Source organism: Catharus ustulatus, chromosome Z (genome assembly GCF_009819885.2).
Source record: "Catharus ustulatus isolate bCatUst1 chromosome Z, bCatUst1.pri.v2, whole genome shotgun sequence".
NCBI classification, from domain to species: Eukaryota; Metazoa; Chordata; class Aves; order Passeriformes; family Turdidae; genus Catharus; species Catharus ustulatus.
The window spans coordinates 17,261,409-17,282,854 of record NC_046262.2 but is presented as its reverse complement, the minus strand read 5'-3'; the positions used below and the strand labels follow the sequence as shown (position 1 = coordinate 17,282,854).

The window sequence follows — 21,446 nt, the reverse complement described above, 5'->3', positions numbered from 1 at the left end:
AATTTGAAGAAGGAAATTTTATGTGAAACAATTTAAGATTCCTTGTCTTTATGTAGTCCCTGTCTGTGTGGGAGATAGGTCAGGTAATAGTAATAAGAGGAATGAGAATCCAGTATTTACAAGTTGTTTGTCCTTCCAAAAGTATCTGAGGCTGGACTGTAGTGCCAGGGTTAAAGGGTCAGGGGAATTTACTGAAACAGGTGGAATTGAGTTCTGAGAAGCTTTTCTTCAGGTAGATTTTGGGCCTTAGGCATATCCTGGAAATACGCCCTGAGAAACCAGGTCTTTTGTAAGCCCTGTAGGCCACTTTGCTTAGACTTCTGTGATGCTTTGGCTTAGGCACTAAGACTCTATCCTGCTCTATTTCCGGTATTGAGGTGTGAGTCTGTGACCTCTGAAGGGCAAGCAGGGATGCTGGAGTTTTATGAGGATATGTGGGACAGTGTAGGCTATGAAACAAGGGCCAGGGAGGCAGCATTTGAAGTTTTGGGATCCTACACTGCCCTGAGTATGCATTCTGGGTGCTTGTTGTAGTTCGTTTTAGCAACTAGGCTTTAAGATAAAACTCCTCTGTTCTTCCAGATAAGCTCTTAATCTATTCTGGCATCTGTTTTCTTTTTATTTTATAGGCTATGACCTGGTGTCCTTGGCAGTCAAAAGTCCTTACTACAGGAGGTGGAATGAAAGATGGGATTTTGTGTGTCTGGCACATGAATTGTGAGAAAATCATCCAAAGTGCAATTTCAGATTCGCAGGTGAAATGATGAAATGTCTGCATGCTTAAGCTATGCTCTTTTTGTATAGTTGTACTCATTTGGCAAACTCCCACTGGCTTTGAGGGTGGCTCTGCAGAAAGAGGAACAGCAGAATTTTCTCTGGATGTACAGTTGTGGTACATTCAGCATTACAGTGTATGATTGACTCAAAAGCAGGTCATTGTTTTTCTCATTCACCACTTCTGTGTCCATGTATAAGTGATTAAAGAGGAGATAGTCCTGAAGCCAGACACTTTTCGTCATCTTTCCTTGCTGGCAATAATAGTTTTGGCCAAAACTCTAAATGTGGAGAGAGCTGAAGGGGAAGAAAAATTCCCGGAGCATCGGGATGAGGAGAGGTCTAAAGAGTCAGAGAGAAAACATCTGTCTCTGTTTGAATATTAGGAGACAGAGGAACAGGTTCTCAGCTGTAGTAAAGCAGCATAACTTGGCTTGCTGGAGCTATTACAACTTAGCTGAGGTGTTTTGAGGACTTTCTTATACCAATAGGCTGTCAACATGTTTAGATAGGACAATAAAGCAACTGTACTTTAAATGAGTTGAAAACAACTACAGTAATTTCACGATTATAAGCCACACCATTTTGACTAAAATTTTGCTCCCAAACCTGAAGTGTGGCTTACATTCAGGAGTGGCTTATATACGAACAAATTTTGGAAACTTCTCAGCCCGGAAGTCCGAGCCAGCAGCAGCCCCGAGCTGAGCTGGAGTCTGCCCGGCCCCGGGTGGCAGTGGGGCAGTGGCAGCGCAGCGGCAGTGCTGCCTGGCCCTGGGGGGCGTGGCGGCGGCACCGACCGGGCACGCCCCTCTCCCTCCTCCCGGCGGCACCGGCCAGGCACACTGCTCTCCCTCTTCCTGGCAGCACCGGCCGGGCAAACCCCTCTCTCTCCTCCTGGCGGCATTAACCAGGCACGCCACTTCCCTGCTTCCCGGCAGCAGTGGCCGGGCACACCCCTCTCCCTCTTCCCAGCGGCACCTGCCAGGCAAGCTTCTCTCCCACTTCCCGGCAGCAGTGGCCGGGCACACCCCTCTCCCTCTTCCTGGTGGCAGCGGCGAGCGGGGCCAGGGCCGCTCCCTGGCAGCCGCCCCGAGCAGGGCCGAGCCAGTAAACCCCGTGATCCTGCAATTCTGTTACTAATTGGCAACTTTGTGAAAGTTGCACGTGGATCCTTGCTGCGAACGAAAGTGTGGCTAAATAATCCAGTGTGGCTTATTTATGGACAAAGAATGAAATGTTGCCGACACCCGGACCTGCGGCTTATAATCAGGCGCAGCTTGTAATCGTGAAATTACTGTAATGATCCCTCTAAATAAAGAAATACTTTGCTGGGACTATTTCTCAGTAGCTTCTTTAAACATTATAGATTAAAATTCAAATCTCTGAATGATGTATGTTAAGCTCTTCTGAAAACTAAAGCAGAGTTTTAAATTGCATTAGATTTCTTCCTTGCTCTGCTTACCCAGTGAACTGATGATGGGACAAGGTCTTCCTGGAAGTCAGATGAAAATATGGGGGTATCCCATGCTTGTCAATTCATTAGAACTCTAAGGCAGATATTTCAGTTATTTATCTGCCAAATGAGTCTGGTTTGCAAGTGCATACTTTATGTAAAAAAGAATAAAGAGCAGCCACCTACCCATTTGCGTTCATGTGCACAATCCTGATTTGTGGGACTGTAAAGGCTGTCTTAGTAAAACTATGATATAAATTAAAGTAATTTCATGACTATAAGGCGCACCGGATTATGAGGTGCACTTCCGGGTGTCCGCAATTTTCTGAACTTTTCCCATATATAAGGCGCACTGGACTATAAGGTGCACATTTTTTTTTGCAGCAAGGATCCGCGCACAACACAGTAACCAATAATTAACAGAATTGTGAGAGCTGTGCTGAGTCGCGCCGAACCCCGCCAACCCATGTGGGGCTGTGCGAGCTGTGCTGGGCTGTGTGGCCCCGAGCAGCTCAGCTCACTGCTCGCTGCTTGGCTCATGGCTCTCACTTCTGGATTGTCAGCAAATTTCCAAATTTTGTCCATATATAAGGTGCACCGGATTATAAGACACACTTCTGGGTTTCAATCAAAATTTTAGGCTTTAAGGTGTGCCTTATAGTTGTGAAATTACTGTACTTCTGTGAAATTCCTTGTTTTTAGTAATGGAATTCTTTCCTATAATTCCTAGTGCCATGGTGTGCATTTCCACTTCTTTCTAAGCCTGACTAAGCCAGGATTGAATGTGCTAATGTCAGGTTGCTTCCAGTGTAATCTGGCTGATGACCTTGTAGACAACACAAACCAAATGTGACAGTTTTTGCATCTCATTATATGAGGATACAGAACCAGTTTTCAAATGCTGTCTAAACCAAATCTCCATGTGTTATTTAGACAGCTCCATGCTTTAATGAAGGATCTTGCTTTGAAGAAATGTAGTGCAGAGTGTTTCCCTTGCACCCTGCTGACTACCAAAGAAAGCAGAGTTTCCTTACAGCTCTCTGTTGTTCCATGGTGCTGTAGGGCTACGCTGTAGCAGAGGTTGTTCCTTGCTAAGCCTCCTTCTCTCTGATGCTATACATGAGCAGAAAAGACCATATCATTGCTACACAGACATATTTCTGCTTATGAAGACTCCTAATAACATACTATAAGCAATTGAATATTGGAAAAAAATATGGATGTATCAAAATATGGTCAAAATAAATATTGCGATTGGTAATTGTGACTTAGATGGTTCTAAGTCAACCTCAGACACTTTTAACCTACAGAAATGATCTGACAAATTGTAACTGAATTTCATTGTTTAAGCCTCTTGTGAGTGTGGAAGACCCCAGCTAAGAATGAAGACCCATCAGCATCAGTTGAGTACTTTAGTTATTAAGGTTGACTGTCACTTAGCATATTCAGAATTGAAAGACAACTGAAAAATAGTAACCTTTTTATAGAACTGAGTCTGTTTTTGAGATACTTCTGATAGAGCTATTAGAGTAATTTGCTAGGAAAAAAAGTAAAATTTGGCTTTAATGTCCTCTCCTTGGAAGAGTTATTGTAGATCAATAAAAACATACGGGCAAGCAAAATATGTAATTGCTTTGAAAACTATCTGACCTGAACATGATCTTGAAACAATGAAAACTCCAGAACACTCCACTCAAAACCCATGTAAATGAATATTTTCAACTTGTCTGATTTCTCCCTATTGCCCTCCACTGCTTTTTGACTTACAGTAATTTCAATTATAAGCTGCACCATTTTGACTAAAATTTTGATCCCACCCCGGAAACGTGGCTTACACTCAGGAGCGGCTAATATGTGAAAAAATTTCTGAAATTTCCAACCCAGGAAGTGCAGCCGAGGTGCCGAGCCGAGCACCTGCCAGTAAAACCCGGGATTGCGTGATTGTTACAAATTGGTTACCCTGTTGCGCGGCGTGTGGAGGCGGGCTCCATGCCGGCAGCATGGAGGGGGAGGCGGGGTGCTCCGTGCTCCCATCCTCACAGCTTGGAGGGGAGGCAGGGGTCTCCCTCCTGCTGTCCCCGCAGCCAGGGGTAGAGGCAGGGGGCTTCATGCTACCATCCTCGTGGCCCAACAGGGAGGCGGGGTGCTCCCTCCTGCCGCCCCCACGGCCTGGGGGGAGGGGGGGGGGGGGGCTGCATACCCACCTCCCACCGGCACTGCAGGAGCAGGTGACTCCGTGCCTACCTCCCACCAGTGCTGCGGGAGCAGGGGGCTCTGTGTCCGTCTTCCACCAGTGCCACGGGAGCGGGCAGGGTGGCTCTGTGCCCGCCTGCCACTGCGGGGCAGCGCTGGGCTGGGGCGAGCGAGCCTGGCGGCAGCGGTGGCCAGCCCTGAGTGGCCCCACTGAGTGGCAGCGCTGGGCTGGGCCACCTGGCCCTGTTGGCAGCCCTGAGCGGGCCGAGCCCCCATGGCCCTGAGCTGAACCAATAAACACCGCGATCCTGCGATTCTGTTACTATTTGGCAACTTTGTTGCATGCAGGTCCTCACTGCGAATGACAGAGCGGCTTATAATTGGGCGCGGCTTGTGTATGGACAAAAAACTAAATGTTGCTGACACCCGGAGATGCGGCTTATAGTCAGTGCGGCTTGTAATAGTGAAATTACTGTAAACTGTTAAGCAAATTTCAATCAGTGTTGTGGTAGTTTTGGGTGCCTCCAAAGTTTACAGCTCAAGATCCTCCTTCAAAGTCATTACAGACACTAAACAGACACTGCATAAAGAATTCACAGAGTTGCAAACTCGTGGTCCTAAATATTGACAAAGACTCTGTACATTTCAATAATCTGAGAAGGAGTAAAGCTAGAAAACTGTTCTCTGCTGAAAAATTATAGTGGTATTGAAATTCAAGTCACAAAGTTTAGGAGGAATGTGCATAGCTCAGCTCTGGGACAGAAGGTATTTGCATTTAGTCATGGTGTTTCCAGAGAGCCACTGTATTAGCTTCACATATTAAGGGCAGACTTTCCATTGGCAAGAGTCCTGTGGGCCTTCTTCAGGTACCACTGTTTCAGACTGCTTTACAGTTCCTCACAGGTTTATCCTGGTGGTGTCTTGAGCTAGAGAAGTGCCATTCTCTTGTGTTCACGGAGAACTCAGGTAGAAGTGATGGGAAGACATAGGTCACTCACATTCATTTAAACTGGTCACACATGACTTCTTACTTTCATGCTTCCTTTTAGGATGTGGTTTGTCTATGCTTTAGAAACTATTACTCAGAAGATTTTTTTCATCTGGGGGGGTTTAGCTTACCAGTGTGATTGTCAGTAACTCATCCAGCCAGAAAAGATGAAGTCTAGTAATTGCAAGGAAAAGGGCTTCATACTGCTCTTGCTGCCATATGCGTAAAAACCTCATGGGTTTTCCTGGTATTGGCACAGTTGTAGAAGATACAGGAAGTCTGTGGCAGAGCAATGAGGTAAATACAGCTCTTGAGAGTCTCAATTTAGTTCCAGACTCTTTCTATCTTCAGTTCAAATTCAGTGGCTGCTTGTGGGTGAGATTTTTGTACAATCACATTAAGGAGTTTTGTATGTCCTTTGTGCTGCTGGACTGGGCAGCTTTCTGCTTTCCGTGTGTAGCTCCCAAGATTTACTACAACTGCAGACAAACTCAAAACACAATTCCACTAAACGGCTTAGTGGAGTCACTGTTAAAAGATCTCCTTAAGAGTAATAACTGAGCAGCTGGAGACACTATCTCATTATTGTTGGATCAGCTGCTGCAAACTGTCTGTGCAGCCAGATGAGAAAGCTCAGCAGTGAGAGACTTTACCAAACACAGATGGGACTGATGCTGTGAATGCATGGAGAACAATAGTTCAGGTTCAACATGTTCCTTTGACAGAAATGTCTCCTCAAAGTGGTGCAGACAGTTAAAGTCCAGTCCCTCTTAAGAATATATTTCTTTCAGCTCCCTATTAATATAGAAACAGTTAATAGAGGATGATATCTTCTCACATCCTATGCAACATGTTTCCCTGCTGCAGAATAGTGGAACAAGCCATAGTGTGGGTGGTGAAAATGATTGGCATAATAAGTGTAGAATTCTGATGTATCTTTCCTTTTAGTTAGTACATATATTTTTTATAGGTCACAAAGGGAGAGTCTAGCACATAACCCTGAGCCCAGATCAGAGAAAGCCTTTCTCTGTTGCAGTGGATGGGATATCTTGTCTGTGAAAAGTACATAGGTCTGGGCAGAGCATGCACAGCAACAAAGCTTTTTAATAACAGTCATTTAAGCTCATTCTTGTGACTTTTTTCTTGAAAGCCAGTGATTAATGTATTCAACCCATTCAATAATTCAAAATATGTGTCTTCCTTCCAATAGAAACATGGCAAAAGATAGTACAATTTATTTAAGAGAACAAAATTTTCTTATCTGTCTATTATGTGAAATGTTAGTAGCTTATCTTACCCTAAAGGAAAAATATTCAAACTCTGAAGAAATATGTCATGCACTTTAATTAAATTAGCAAACATGGAAGAAATCTGACCTGTGTAAAGCACCAGTATAAAGTGTTAGGTCCTGTTTTTAAATTTGATTCTTGCAATAAATTTTACATTGTCTTAGCATCCTCATTGGTAACCACATACTAATTAATGTATATTGCCTTGAATAATTCAGAGACTATGATGAGCAGAGACCAATTGAGGGGTCTATACTGTTCCGTGTATCACATAAATAGTTGTATGGAATCTGTCTAAATACTGTTAGAGTTCTAGGTTAAGTATGTAACTAAATATAAATGATTTATAGAGAATTGTTTATTGTTTTCATAATGGTAATGATAAGTAGCATAATTGGGAATCCATCCTTACTGTATTTTTTATGGTTTCCTTTCCTTAAACCCACCTACTATATTTGACAAAGATTGAAAATACAAACAATTGCATAATAATTCTATTATTATGCACGGTTATATAATCAACTAGCTAAGAATTCAGATGGACATAACCGAATGAACATGCTGTTTGGGTCAAACACAGGTGTTAGTTCATTTCTTAAGAGTACCAGCAAAGAGCGTAGCTGTCACCATATCCTGCACTTTATTTAATGCTCACAAGGAAAGAAATCCCTTGGACTTTAACATATGTTTGCCTAGCAAGACTTGTACACTGCCAACAGCTTAGTCAGGATGCCAGAATTGGTCCTCAGAAGCTGTTCAGATACAGATCAGTAGTGCTATTCAGTGTGTTCTGCCTACAGACACCTTCAGAGATTTGCTTTCATTGTTAGGAATGATCAGAGGCAAGGGGTAAGGATTCATTATTGCATTTTTATATTTAAAAGCCTCTGAGTTCAGAGACTTGTACTGTTTGGATTCCTTTATTTTATTTTTTTTCAGAACTGAAAATTTATTTGGAGTATTTCCTGTGGCTGGACCAGAGTAAGATATCAGGTGAGCAGAGCAGTGCCAGTCCATGGAAAATTACACTGTGGTCAAATGCAAGAAAAGAGAAAGACAGGGGCACAACTTACCTCTGTAAATGAATGTGAAACTATTGTGTCTTTAGTTCTCATGATTTTTAAAGCCTCACCTTGTGCTGTTCACAAGTCATGTGGTTGCTGACTTTAGCTCTGGAAGGTTGAGACCACTCATCTCTTTTACCTAGTAAGAGATTGCAATAGACCTGCTCTTAACTACTGGGTTCTCGTGTCATCTCATGTAGTCTTCAAAGCAGATTAGAAAATGGAAGCTGATGTCTAAATATGGTAAATAACTTACACTGTGCCTGTATTCTAATATGAACAAGTTGTTTTCTGGGGATTTATCAGGCAATTAGAATCTGATTTAATTATTCAAAACATTATTTTAAATAATTTAAAAGGTTTTAGGAATATTAAAAATATTTTCCCCCATTTTGAATGTTAAAAAAATGAGTAGAATTAGTCTATTTGCACATGAATTTTTCTTTATTTTGCCCAGAAATTCTCATTTCCTTTGGCAGCAGCTAAATATTATTTGTATCATTATACTCAGTATAGGAGGAGGTGTATGACACAAGATGGCAGGCTGTAGTGTGAAATGACCTGACCAATACTGAAACCATGCATATTTTGTTGGATGCTGAAGTGTCAAAATAAAAAAGTACACATTTCTCAGCCAAAGAACTGCTCATATCTTAGTTAGTTACTTTTTGTTCATTGTTGGCTAGTCAAGGTGTATTGCTCCAGATATATTTTAGCATAGTATCTAAAAGTGAGAGAAACCACTGATTTCAAAAGCCCATAACTACAAGAGGACCTTGTTTGTGTGACCTGTAGATCCACTATGTGACCATGTCTGAGAGGATATCTAAGTGTGCGTTCCAGACTGTAACTAATCTGAAGTGAAATTAAATGTATACTGTAGTGCTTTTTTTTTGAATGTGCAGTGTGTGAAGCTGCTGAAAGTTGACCATGCTCTTGCATAGCTGCCTCATTCTGCCAATGCAGATGTCTTAACATATGAAGTCTTGGTCAAAATTTGAAATCCTGACTTTCTCCCTGCAGAATATGACATTCTTTAGTTCATTGCCAGTTACATGCCTGGTATGTTGCTCAGACCTGGGATGAGACAGAAATCAGAACCCATTTCTAAGAGGTCAACTTGCTCTGCATCTGCGGTCTCTATGCACTGAAGGCTGAGTCTTCTGGTGGGGCGCAGAGGTTTAAGAAAATTTAGGTTGACTAAACGAGATCTTCATCCCTACAGTCCTGTAAAAGGCGGGGCACTGTACCACATATGAATCCAGAACTTCAGGTCAAAGATAATTTTTTCCTGAGGAAAAACTTCATTGCTCATACAGTGCTTGTGTCTTTATTCTCAGGTATGTCAATATGACAAAACAATTGTCTGGAATGTAATGACCAAGGAACCCATTTGTTCCTGCACTTAAAAGCACCAAGTCTAGCAGACAGTGCCTTGTTCTGCCCCTATATGATCTGACTTGATGCTGCCTATGTGTATGTCACGTGAGTTTGTGTAATTTGTACTTGTTACTTCCCTCCAGTTATCTCATATATAGACTGAGAAGAAAACAATGACATCTAATTATCATAGCATTTTTCTTAGCTAGTGTGGGTTCCATTCCACAGTGGTGGAACTCCATTGGGTGAATGGGTGTATATCATGCCTCTTGAGCAGAGAACTCCCCATCTTGCGCTTGTTTATTTTTTCTACAGGTTTAGACTATTTGCAGTAGTGAAAGAGGCTGAAATTTTGTTTTTACTGTGTAAGTCTAATTCCACAGGCTTATTTTGCACAATTCACTAAAATCACCCATGTTAAAAAAAAAAAACCACTTAAAAAATATTTGGGGTAGGTCCTGAATTTCAAAGTAGAAGAGGAAGGCTGCACATTTTTCTGTTGTACATTTCTTCTTGCATTACAAACTTCTCCTTAGTCAGAACCTCTCCTTCCTGACCTTTAAGGTTCTCTAACACTTGTTTCAGAACTACCATCTGGAAAATGGAGAAATACTGAATTATGGGATTTGAGAGGTATTTTCCTCTGATAAGGACACTGTTTGTGACATTTGGGGAAGCAGAAGAATCAGGCTGAAGAGGAAGCAGAATGAGAAAATAATGCAACATCAAGATGAAAGTAAGGCAGTGAAAATATGAGCAAAGAAATTAAGTTAGACTAATGTATGGGAAGGGTGAAATAGCCCCAGATGGGCTACAGGTTGATAAGGATATTTTTTGTTTCCTGATTTTTGTTTTAGAATTAGTTTCTGCCTAAGCAGGGGTTTGGTAGCTTGCAAGGATAAAAAAGACTGAATTTACTTATTTCCTGTGTGCTTAAAGACAGAATCAAGTCACTGCTTTGGGTGTTGGCAGCAGCTATTGGGTCAGATTCTCCTCTCAGTTTCATTGGTGCAATCTTATTTGTCTGAGAATCTTCTCTTCTCCTGCTTTGCTGTTGTGTTTGTGTGTCCCTTTGTGTGTCCATTTTTCCTGTTCAGCCCAAAAGTGAGAAGAACATTTAGGAATAAGAACAGGAATGTGGGAAATTCTGGCTGTGTTTTTCATCATCAAAACTTCCAGTAAAGATCCCTGTAGTTTAGGCCTTCTTTATCTTCACCCCTCCTTACTTCTCTGTGAGATAACTACTGTCCTCTCTTAATGATATCATGTAAAGGCAATTGTGTAAAAAGGTTTCAGTTCGTGCTTTCTCATTGTGTTTGTAAATGGTGCTTAATTGCTCAGGATGGACAGAGAAGCAATTTTAAAATTAAAATCAATCCAAAATTTCTCCACCCTTGAATGTTCCCTGCTTTCTCTTAGCTAATGCCTACCTCCAAGTAAAAACCTCTTGAAGCAATGCAAAATAAATCCAAGCCCTTGGAAAGCTCATGGCTTTGAAAATGCCTAAGTCTGATAATATAAAGGCAGGCAGAAACATTTTTCATAATAGGTCTCTTTGCTACTTGACAAATGCTTGTTGAAGCACTTAAAAATTTCACTGCATGTCTGAAACAGCAGTACTGCCATCATAAAATTAAGAGTGCTTTATATTATCAACAAGTGCTTTATCATATTGAACTCTACAGTTCCTCTAATTTCTCTGAAGCATGGGTTTTCAGATAATTTTTTAAAATTTGATGCTGCTTATTTTGATATGTTTTGCAAACATATGACATGTATGGAACATTAGACAGATAGTAAACAGATACTTCAGATAATACATAGACTATCTGTACTGTAAGAGACAGAGTTTTCCACATAAATTGACAGCTGTAAGCAGTACATTTTTGTTGCCATTTCTTTATTAAATGCAAAGTACACAAAGGGATAAAATCTAGAGATTTCAAATATAAGACAATTAGAAAATTAATATGTATGTCTCACAGTTGCTGCAACTTAATTTTCTGAAGCTTAGCAGTCTCCACTACACCTATAAAACCAGGGGCTTTGTTCCAGAGAAGCTCAATTTTTTAGGTGCCTGTATTGTACCTAGCAGGCCACTAACTTTCAGGGTTTTTGCAGAAGTCTAGGTACAGAAGAGTGCTATATATGCTCTACATGCAGTGAGGACACAAACAAGGATTAGATTCTTGATCTGAAATACCAATCCAAGTAGAGGTCAGTGTGAACATGTGCTACAGGGACGTTGGAATCCTCAGTCCCAGATACCCCCAATGACTCCATGGCTTACAGTATAAGCTATAAATGCTATAGATGCTACCTTAGTAGAACTACATCAAGCTGCCAAAATTGTGTGACAATTCTGAACTGTGACAAACACTTTTACCAGACTAACGAAGCAGATTTTAAAAGCCCATTTAACTTACACAAACGACTTGCTCCAAACCCAATCTATTAGGCCCCCCCTATGGTTTTTCTTATCCACTCAAGGTATTGCTTTGTGAGTCGAGTGTAGACACCAGGGCCATCAGCCTTGCCACATTTCTTTGGCTTCCCAAACGAAGTGATGCCTCTCAACTCCCTATTACATATTAAGGGTCCACCAGAGTCCCCCTAGAAGAAGGGAAAATATGGTCATTCAAATTAACAAAAGCTAAAAAATGTTTTCCTTTAAACAAAATTTTCATTAGTTGGATGGGGAAAATAAAAATGTACCCAGGGTTATTAGGGATAATTTTTTCCTCCTTGGAAATTAAGATTTCCAACAGCTAAACAAATGAAAAAAAAAAAAGGCTTCATAGACTTAAATCTGATCTTTCAAGAGTGTGTAATGGGGAATGAATCTAACTCAGTAATAAGGAAGAATTAGTCTTTTTGAAAATGAAGAAAAAAAAGCTGAAAACTTTCCTCATGGAAAGTGTAAGTTTTCAGAAATTGATGCCTTTTTTTGGATAACTTTAAAAATGCAATATTAAAATATTTTTAAATGTGGTCTTACACAGTTATGTACTTGACTTGGGACTCAGCCAAAATGATTTTTATCAGCAAAACCTATTTCAAAGTCTTCTGACACCTTGTTCCACTGAGGTCAGCTACTTGAGCATGGGCCCATTAGCTGTTTGTGGCCATTTTGGTGTTAAACTCATTGTACTGAAAATGAGGATGGCTATCTGCCATGCCTGGATACAGCTGCAATATCAAAAGGCTGTGAAGGTGAATTTCACCATCTTAGGTTTTGATTTTAAGGCTTAGAAGAACAAGCCTTGGTAAATCTACTATTATTTGACAAAATTCTTCATTGATCTGAAGAGAGACAGAAATTGAAAATGTATAATGCTGATACCTTATACTTTTTTTGGTATACAATTTATGCAGTCATAGTAAGTATACTTACGTCACATGAGTCCTTTCCTCCCTCCTTAGCCCCTGCACATATCATGTTCTGTGTAATGACAGGTTTGCCATTATAATGGTGTCTATCGTTGCAGATTTCCCTCTTGATGACAGTGATATTGACCTCCATCAGAACAGAAGGGAGTTTTGATGGACGATTGGCAGTTTTACCCCATCCTGCTACTGTGCAAATTGTTCCTGGCTTGGGGTCGTCATCTGAGGGAGGCAGGGAGATTGGTTTCACAGCTTTATTAAGCTTTGCTCTTCCCTGGAGCTGTAGAAGATATGGAAAATAAGTATTATGGGACAGAGTCTAACAGAGGGCCTTGCATATTAACAATTGGATCTTTCCCATTATGATAATTAATGAAATCCCTTTTTGAGATTCCTCAATTCTTTGTGACAGTATTTATGTCATCAATGTAACAGAATATTCTTTGTCTCATGAGAGCCCACTTACCTTCTGCTGATCTATTAGCTTTAAAAAGCATCTTATTTTATGTCCCTGGCTCTCAGACCATTTAGAAGACAAAATAACAGTAATTAGTGATGCTGGAAAAATTGAGGATTGGTAAAGTCAGACATTTTTAATTAGAACTGTTTTTCAGACAGAACATTAGCACTTTTAACATAATTTTTTATCTGCATGAATATTCTTTTATGGAAAAGACAGAAAATGAAATATCTTGATCAAACTCCAGAATTTGTCTACTAGCTGTGGCAAATGTTACAGGAATTGTCAATTACCTTAGTTACCAGTGCATCCTCAATTCCCCAGGCTGCTGAATTAGCAGACCAGACTATATCACCCCAGAGAAAAAGCCACCAGAAACTCCCTTGGCTCATCTTCCTCACAAGAAGGAAGAAAATAGTTCAATGTAGGAGATGTATATTCCACAAGTGATATGTAAGTCTGTACCTGCAGCAGCATAATGTCATTCTCCTTTGTACTGGGGTCGTAGCATGGATAACGAATGGAATTTGCAATCCGAAGAGTCTGCTGTTCTTTTTCACGTCTTTTCAATGAATGGGCTCCAAGAATAACTTTGCCTTTTTCCCTGAGGAGAGGACCACATAGTTATTGGGATTCGCTTTGATGTAACTCCAAATTTTTTGTTGGTTAATGTGGTTCTATAGTGTCCAGCTGCTACAGTCACCTTTCTTGTGCCTGATAAGCAGCAGTAATTTAGAAATATCTAAAAGATGACCCTGTTCATCCAACAGCTAAAAGGAAAAACAGACTCAGTGGACTGAAATTCATGCTACGTTATTTCGAGAAGGAATACAGAAAGCTTTCAAGAAAGCTTTTCAGAATCTATCCCTATTTTTTTCTTTTGTGAGCTGGATGAGTGGTTTATGCGTCAGGATTGCTGTGGGTACTCGTCTCACCAACCATGTCCTCTGTAATTTGTGCTGAAAATTTAGGAAAATAGGTTAGTTTAGAGATTGTATCCTGACTGTATCGAAATGTACCATTACTTTGCACTAATAGATGTCAACACCATTTTCTGAATCTGTGTGAGACACAGCTCATTCCTCTTCTCTAGGTTTTTATGCAATTTCCTGTACTTACAAGATCCTGGAGTGTGGCAGAGCTGTGCCTGCTGCAGCTCTCTGACAGAGACACTAGAAGTCTGTAGCACTCCTCGGCCTGACGGGGCAAGCAGACGTTACTAACTGACCACAGGTACAGCTGGTTTTGGGCAAACAATGCATCCTACAGTTGAATGGGAGAATATTCTTGGGGCAGATATGTATATTGGCCCTCATTCATGTCTTATTGTGGAAAACTCAATCCTGGGAAAGTGGTAGCTCCTTTCCTTCATCTATTGAGAGCTGTCTGTTGACACCATTAAGTTAAAAATTAATTGTATTTTCTCTTAAATGCAATCTTATTTGGAAACATTGTTTACTTTCTGTTAATAAACAGCTTTTGGGCCCAGTGGTCTCTTTGTAGTAGGTTCCACATATTTCCTTGTCTGGACAAAGACAGGACAGATGGATACATTTCTCTGATGTTTGCAGAGTCCAGTGTCTCACTGGTCTTGGTCAGGCTGTTGACAGAGACTGAGTGAGGTCTGGCTCAGCAGCAGCTTCAGTTCTCCCCACAAAAGCAAGTAGGGGTGGGATGTGTAATTTAAAACTCACTTCTTGCTTTGCTGAAGGACTCAGTAGAGCCAGTAACCATTTGCATCTTGATTTGGGCAGGAGAAGAAAGAATGACTGGCAAGCCAACGTACCAAGTAAGGCAGAGATCTCTCAGTGTCTCCTGTCATCTGCTCAGAGGACTTTTGTTCCTGTGTTAACCACATGCTGTCTCTTTTTGTGGTGAACTGCACATCTCTTACAGAATAAAATTACGAGAATTAATTTATTTTCACAGAGTAGCAGTTAAAACTGGACACTCCTCTCATCTAGTGTACAGGCTGACTGAGGAAACTTTTCCCCAAATTCACTGCTTCAGTGTCACTATTCTGTGCTTGCATGCAGCTAGAAATTTTAAAATCAGAAACAATGCAGGTCAATATACCTTGTTATAATTTTATACTCACTGTAACAAATTTGCTGATAGAATCTATAAAGCACAGTATTTAGAACATGAACATGGTTGTGATGAATGGGTAAAATTATCAGAGATACTAACTGTCCTGCTTGAACAGAGATGCCAGATTATCACTAAAGACAATACCTGAATCAGAGTAAGAACTTACACTTTACAGTGTGCAGCTGTTAATACCCAGTTTTCCTTGATTAAAGCTCCTCCACAAAAATCTCCTTTTTGTCCCTTGACTTGGACCATAAATGGTTTTGAGTGTGGTTTTACTTCCTTTCCTCCAATGATATCTGCACACAAACCTAAAAAATTAAGCCACAAGACACACAGCTGGTCTAACAAATACTGTAAGACATATCCAAAGTGTAATGAGCAAAAATCTTAGAAAACATGGCTGTTTTAATTAAAAACATACAGACACACAAGTATGCACATATAATGGTGGTGTTCCAGATAGAATTTTAAAACTGCTCAGCAGTATTACTTCATTACATTTCAATAATACCGGAATGAAATCAGTTGGGCAAGCTAGGGCAAAAACCCCACCAAAGTTTTGGTGCTTTTGCACGGATTTATTTTCTTGAGGATTGCTGGTATGGTTAATTTCTTATCTTTCATTGCGAGCAATAACCTTGGATCTGCCATATCATAAACATTGTACATGGAAACTGGACTATATAATATAAGCCACATTATGTGAACCTGTTTTTCAGAAAAAGAGAAAATCAAGCAGTTAATGTATGTGTATAGCTCTGGAGAGAAAGATCAGATAATCATTATTTCTCTACTCAGAACTCCTCCAAACAGCTTGGACTTCATGCAGCTTAACTTAAGACTACCCATTCAGAAATTCTTTTTTTTGTGTGTGAAAGACCAAACACATGCTGACAGTGGAGAGGAGCTAATTATAAGAATTCCAATAATAATTGTGACTACTTCCTTTACATTAATACATGTTGGCTTAACTAGAATTCTGTACATCAGCACTTACCTTCAAAAGTATTAAATTGTACTTACCTCCATGAATTACCATGAAAATCACAGCAGCAAAGGTGTACCAAGGGAGGAAACCACCCATGATTTCTGCCTGATGTTCTTCCTTATTCACTGTTTTATAAGCATCTATCTACCAATCTATTTATATGTATGCATAAATGTAGAGGGTGTGGGTTTTGTTTTTCCTTTTAAGGGTGTTTGACATCTGTAACCACGACAAAGACAGAAACCCTCCACAACGATGTACCTTACAGCAGAAGTGTTAATGAGAATTTGCATCATCTGCTGTGGTGTGAAGAAAGGCTCTGCCCCACTTCATGTTCTCTCTGCAGCATTTGCTGAGAACTGATGTATGAATATAGGGGTGAAATACTGGGACTCAGCTCACATAAATTTAGGCTGATTCAGTTGTCCATGTGAAATGATACAGCTTCATTCTAGACACTTGGTGGCTTTCAGGTCAGACATGAATTTCAGTCCATCCCCATTAATGAAATGTCTGTTCTGCTCAGGAGACCCTCAGGGCCAAGCAATCTGATGTTTTCTCATTTCAGGATCTTATCCTACCTCATTAGCTTTGCACTGGCTGAGCATTGATACAGCACTGAGTGTGGTTTCATGGTCTATAGCTAAGGGTATAATGATATTTAAAGTGTCTTGAGGTGTTTTAGGTCTGGTGTAGAAGGCCATCAGTCTTCTGAAGATGGTGTGTCAGATTTGCCAGCCTGTGTCCATGTCTGGAAAGCCCACAGTACCTCACATGTGACCAAATGCCGAATTTTAGGCAACTGAATTGAGTTCTGAACACTTGGGGTGGTTGGGCACTGAACAGGATCCCGAGGTCACACCACCAAGCCTGACAGAACTCAAGATGTGTTTGGACAATGCTCTCAGGCACAGGGTGTGATTCTTGGGGTGTGTTGTGCAGAGCCAGGAGTTGGACTTCAGTGGTCCTTGTGGGGTTTCTTCCACCTCAGTATATTCTATGATTCTGTGAATAAATCTTATCTAGAGCCTTGTAAAGGCACAGTTTCTCCCTTGCAAATATATATCCAAATAATAAAAATATCTTATCTATTATCAATTTTAAATAATCTGGAGTATCAATTATTCTATAACCTAACTAGTGAAATGTTACTGTCACACAACCTAAAAAGTTTCTTGAAGTCCTAAGCCTCACAACAGGCAACCTGGAGAAAGGAGCCCCACAATAAAGAGTTTTCAGAAATCTTCTGGGTTCTAACTGTATCCTATCTTGAGCTCAGTTGGCCCAGCACTTTGTGAATTTCATCTGTAGAAGACCTTGGGCAGACCTTGCTCAAATTTGCTGTTGCTTTCCTTTCTGGGACAGAGGATAACTTGGCAATTTTTCTGAAGAAGGCAGGCATAGATCTATTTTTAGAGACTGATGTGCTCTTTGTCACTGATGTATCTGTGTCGAGACACAGTCAGCTATGTGACATGGTGACAGGTCCATGCACTGCTAAATCTCTCCAAGATTCAATTTGCTTTAATTTTTATCCTCAGTACTAGCACATCTCCCATAATTATCATCACTTTGTAGCACCGGTGTTCTTTTTTACAATGTTCTCGTGAACACACTATCACCAGCTGTCATAGGTATAATTCTTTATTTTATCAATCACAATTATTTGACAAAACCTGATTTTATGATATTTTAATTAGCACTCTTACCATATTGATGATGTTTCCTGTCTGGACTGGGCAGGGACACAATCAGGATGAGCACTTGTGAACAAAAATCCTGTAAACTCAGACATTCTTAAACTTGTAGTGCTACAATGATTCATCCTTGGATGGTTCTAAGTGGGGTGCAATGGCCAGTAAAAAGAGGTTTGTATCATCCTATGTTTGCCTGATTTGTTTTCAAGGAAAATCTGTTTGAAAGACACAGAATAAAATATTATCAAATGTTCCCAGATGTTTTCCAGGTAAATAGATGCAGGTAAATCTATGCCTTCTATGTAAAGCCAGATCTTCTATAGGCTGTTTATACTTTTTTCAACTTCTCATTGTGCTTCTATTTACTTCTAAATCATACTTCTAAAGATTTTTTTTCCCCCCTGCAACTCCATAGGTACTAACATATCTATGCTCCTTAAAAAATCGCCTGCATTTCTGAGAGATAGATAGACACTGATAATTAGAATTAGAAATATGCAGTCTAAACTCAGTATCAGCTGATGACTTTCTGTGCAAGCTCTTGAACGACCTCTCTGACACTCCACAAAATCCCTGATGGCATGGGTGCTAGAGAGCAGATTGATGAGCACATAGCCAGCACCAATTTTGTGCCCAAATGTTTTGTCATAGAGTTCTCTCCATCTTGTAATTTACATTGCTGAGGCTGAAAATTTGACATAAAATTTTAGGGTGTACAATTAATTGGCTGAAAAGGCTCCTTTGGTTATGGCAGTAAGTTAACTAATGGTGAAGTTCAGATTCTATTGGCCTTTGGCAGGTAAGGGGAAACCCCAAAATCAAAGCTTCCTTCTCAAGTCAAATTCTTTCCTTAGCTCCTTGGTTGCCTACTCAATTGGTCTTTAAGGGGAGTGAGGTATTGTAAGAAAAGCACTCCATCCTTTCTCCCTATAGTGTTCACAAAGCAGAGTCACTCACTTCACAGAAGCCACTGCCTGAGTAAAGGAGCAGGAGTATATGCAGTTTCCAGCCTCTTCCTTTGGGGAAATTTCCTATGGGCTTTAGGCCCATGGGTCAGTGGATCATTTTCAGCTCTGTGCTGAGGTCTTTTATCCCTTTTCTTGTACTCTTGTCATTTTGACCATTTTCCATCTGCAGTGGCCATGTTCTTTCTTCCTTCATGCTGCTTTCTTTGGTGCTTGAGGTGAGCATCAGATGTGATTTTAGGACACCAGTTCAGGAGACCAATTTAAACTGCATCTTTAAACCTTCCAGGTTTGCTGGTGCTGAGTTCAGGCATCCTCAGCTCAGCTGAAAGGATGTTTCCTTGGGCTGGGAAGTGGGGGCAGGAGAGTGATGCAGAGCTGGCAGCTTCCAGGAGCACAAGGCAGAGCTGCACAGTTTCTCTGCCTTCTCCTTGGGCTACCCCATCCCCAATCCCACCCCAGTGTCTGGAGGCATACCTTCGTGGCTGGGAGACAGATTCCCAGGGATTTGCTGGAGAAAGGGCAGAAGATAGGCTGTGGCATACCTACTTTATTTTCTTCCCTGGTACCAGTGCCTTATACTTACCTGATTGTCTTTTGTCCCTCAGCTGTTCCCTCAGTGTCTCTGTTTCCGTTTATTTGCTATGTGATATCAGTGGAAAATGTAGTAGCACAGAAGTACAAGTAGATGTAGTAAACTCAGAGAGTCCTCAAAGCCTTGCAGCAAATCAGCATTCCTTCTATGATGTTGATAGTACTTGACAGAAAGAATCCAGCATTAGATGTTATACTCTGGGAAAACAAACTTTCTCCTGTTTGTCCACAGCATGAATCTGTTTCATAAACAGATTCACAAACACAAATTTTCTTACATTGTGCTGAACCATGTCCATGTTTTCAAACTGGATTCTAACTAATAAGATTCTATGACATAGAAATAAACATTTCTATGTTACAATCTCATTCAGCAATGAGATTGAGACTGGGAGCTGCCCTTCTGTAATTCTTGAATAAAAATGACAGCTAATTCTATTGGGCAAGTTATATTTCAGATTCTTTCCAAAGATACTGAATATGGTAGCAAATTTTGCAGCTTCTTCACATAAGGGCAAACTGGATTTTGTAGTGGTTTACCAGCAAGGCATGTAAAACATGCATGCAGACACAGAGGTCTACAATACAGAAATGTTTCTTGCCAATTTATCTTTCTTATGTGACCACAAATTAGATTTTTTTTTGCATTTAGCACTTTTAGAGTCTAGGGTTTTTCACATTTGAAAGCTGCACCCCTCCAAAATTATTTTTAACAAAATACAAATTGCTTTGTCTTACATGTGTGTGGCTTGTCTTTCATATCCCTTATGCCTTAGCTTATAAAATAACAGATGTTCGACAATTCTCAGTGGCTCTTGTTAATTTACATATGAATATTTTTCAGCTTTTCAACTGAAGAGGTTACCTGGGCTGTGAAATTCCGTGGAGTGATTGCTGGCCACTGATGTACCACAGGAGTGACTTTTGTATTCTATGTGCCCTGAGTTTACTGTATCCCTATCCACAGTTTAGAAGCAACTTTTGAACTCTACACGTGCTGATTATTCCTTCACACTGGTGTTCTTAGAAGCCTTTTCAGGCAGCCCTTGCATTCATTATTCAGTCTCCCACTTTTTGTTCACCAGCTTAAGGACAGTCAGTTTGATTCTTCTTCTTTTTTTTTTTTTTTTTTTTTTTTAAATTTTTAAAATTTGAAACCAAAAGCGCATTGAATATCCTGAGACATTTAAGTGTTATTGAGGAATTAGATTTTATTCCGGTTTTACTACGCGATTCAAGAAACAGGCAGATTTTAAAGAAACTGGAAGAGACAATCTAGAAAAATCAGTCTGCAGTAAAATAACCCAATATCAGCAGTGCAAACGGAAATTTCAAGAGAGGGAGCTATTAATAAAAACTCTCAAACCCATTTCCTGTCGGGGACATTCAAATGCTAAAGAGTGGATGGCAATTTACAGTGCTGCTGTCAGCAAATAACAGCAGTTATGACACCTGGAAGCTCTGCTCTCCTGCTCTCTTTAATGGCTGTTACCCTACTGACAAGATACAAGTACTCACCTAAGAGTAAAAATATCCAAATTTCCAATTGCCCTGCATAACACATAATATAATTGCACTTCTGTTGCTCTTCAGGTGACTGCATGAACATTGTTGGAGGACATGAAGTGCGTCCTCATTCCTGGCCTTATACGGCTGCTATCAGGGACAAGAATTTAGGTGTTTTTTGTGGAGGAACTCTTGTGGAAAAACAATGGGTTTTGAGACCAGGTCATTGTAAGTAAATATCTTAATATGCAGCAATTTTAATTCTTCATTGAAGTGAGACATGCAAGCCTGTAAGACAGGAAAGGTGAGTATCGAGTTTTTAATCAGTTGTTAAAAGCTGCAGTTCTCGCACTAAAATTATCCTAGAACTTGTCATTTTGTTTTTAGTTGCTATAAACTACCAACCTGCATTGCAGAGTTACCTTCATTATTCAGATCCTATCAAAGCTGCAGCATAAATAGCATGCTGTTAAAAGAAAAAATTGATTCTTTATGCATGTGAAACAGCAATGTCTTAGAGAAGGGAATATGTCCCAAGGTTTTTTAAACAAATCTTGCCTGTATGCCTGGAACTAAGCCTCAAAATACCCTGAGAGATGAAGTTGAATTAGATG

General features: G+C 40.3%; 2 protein-coding genes across 2 annotated transcripts in view; one reads left to right on the top strand and one right to left on the bottom strand.

Moving 5' to 3' along the window:
- ESM1 (endothelial cell specific molecule 1) overlaps positions 1-21,446 on the top strand; it is a 75,627-nt gene that overhangs the window by 27,042 nt on the left and 27,139 nt on the right. The window contains exons 8-9 of the mRNA XM_033085976.1: positions 630-755; positions 7,637-7,690. The gene's annotated coding sequence lies outside the window, so the exon portion shown is untranslated. The remainder of the gene's footprint in view (positions 1-629; positions 756-7,636; positions 7,691-21,446) is intronic.
- On the bottom strand, positions 11,139-16,166 carry LOC117010770 (granzyme A-like). Its single transcript, XM_033085710.1, has 5 exons — positions 16,106-16,166; positions 15,246-15,390; positions 13,454-13,592; positions 12,536-12,808; positions 11,139-11,754 (listed from the first exon to the last, which is right to left on the bottom strand). Exons 1-5 carry the CDS (start codon positions 16,164-16,166, stop codon positions 11,596-11,598), a joined length of 777 nt encoding a protein of 258 aa, XP_032941601.1. The 3' UTR covers positions 11,139-11,595.